A 1,240-nucleotide genomic window follows, 5' to 3' on the forward strand; every position below is an offset into this window, starting at 1 on the left:
CCAACAATCGACCGACGCAGACTCCCGCTTGACGCGCCTGGCCCGACCAATCCATCCTTTGTCGGGTCACACAGGAGGGAGGAAAAGATCCAGGGCCCAGGAAATCCAGGAACCAAGTTCTGGAGCCAATCCCGGTATCGCAGGACCAAAACCGCCGCAGGATGCAGACAACAGGCCGCATCGCCCACGGTTACCCATCGCCGACCTCCGATCAATTTGACCAGGAAACTTGCTACCGGAGCCTATTTTGACCAATTGCTTGCCCACGCGTCAAGGGGGCATCGACGATAGACAACCCTGGCCCTCAAACACATTTTGTCCGCCAAGAGGCAAGGCCCCAAGGCGCGCAAAGGTCCAGCCCGTTCTCAGGAGCAAATGGTCCTGGCGCACTTCGGATGATCCGCAAATCGATCGAGGACGGCCACCTTGACGGGGTAACGCATCAAGCCGGCAGCGCCTGTCAGAGCCCATTGAAGTGGCCGCTGTCAGTCTCTTCCTGTTGCCGGCTGAGGAATGACTTGTCACATCGGCTACCCCTCCGCCGCTCCTTATCTTGTCCCACCGCCATCCCATCAAAGGCTTCCGCGGCCTCTGGTTGTTGCGTCACGGCCTGGTCACCCATTCCGGCTGACGGCGTATTGGTCTGCAAATTCGCCAAATGATATCAACCTCCTTGAACTGGAAACCTCGAGACTTATGAGCCTTCCTTGCCGCGTCCTCTCACTGCATCCTGCACTACTCAACTTCACTGTGTGCGCGAGTTGGTCGTCCTCTGATTAACACATCCACCATGACACAGAACCCATCTTATCACCTTGGCCACGGCCACGAGCCGAACAGACCGGCATCTCCCTCAAGCCTCTCCAACGCGACTGATCCTAGTGAGTCGCCCGTCCGCGGTCTTTCCTCTCGTGCTGCTGCCGCCGCCTACGCTGCCACCCCCGGCATCCATCTCGAGACCTACGACTCCCCGAGCGAGGAAGGGCAAAGCTATTTCCATCACAATCCGCAATCCTACCGCCAAAGCGCCGCTGTTCCTGCCGTTGCCAAAAATACAGAAGAGGTGAACGCTTTGCAGCTTCTGACGCTCGAGACTATGGCTCGCCGCCAATCTATCGACGACGTCCGCAATGCGAAACCCTGACCTCCCCTTGAGTGGGAATATCATTTCGGCCACGTTCAATATCCCCCACTCCTTCAAATATCATCAGGCTCCGATTGGGTATGTTCTATGTCGCCC

The 1,240-nt window shown here is 57.6% G+C and overlaps 1 protein-coding gene across 1 annotated transcript in view; it reads left to right on the forward strand.

Annotated features, from left to right (window-relative positions):
- Window positions 1–1,130: 1,130 nt before the first annotated feature.
- VDBG_07485 (trehalose-phosphatase) overlaps window positions 1,131–1,240 on the forward strand; it is a gene marked incomplete at both ends in the record, with an annotated part of 2,664 nt that continues 2,554 nt past the window's right edge. Inside the window, one exon of the mRNA XM_003001980.1 lies at window positions 1,131–1,222. Within this exon, the coding sequence (XP_003002026.1) occupies window positions 1,131–1,222 (92 nt within the window). The remainder of the gene's footprint in view (window positions 1,223–1,240) is intronic.

Source organism: Verticillium alfalfae, genomic scaffold (assembly GCF_000150825.1).
Source record: "Verticillium alfalfae VaMs.102 supercont1.10 genomic scaffold, whole genome shotgun sequence".
Classification (NCBI taxonomy): domain Eukaryota; kingdom Fungi; phylum Ascomycota; class Sordariomycetes; order Glomerellales; family Plectosphaerellaceae; genus Verticillium; species Verticillium alfalfae.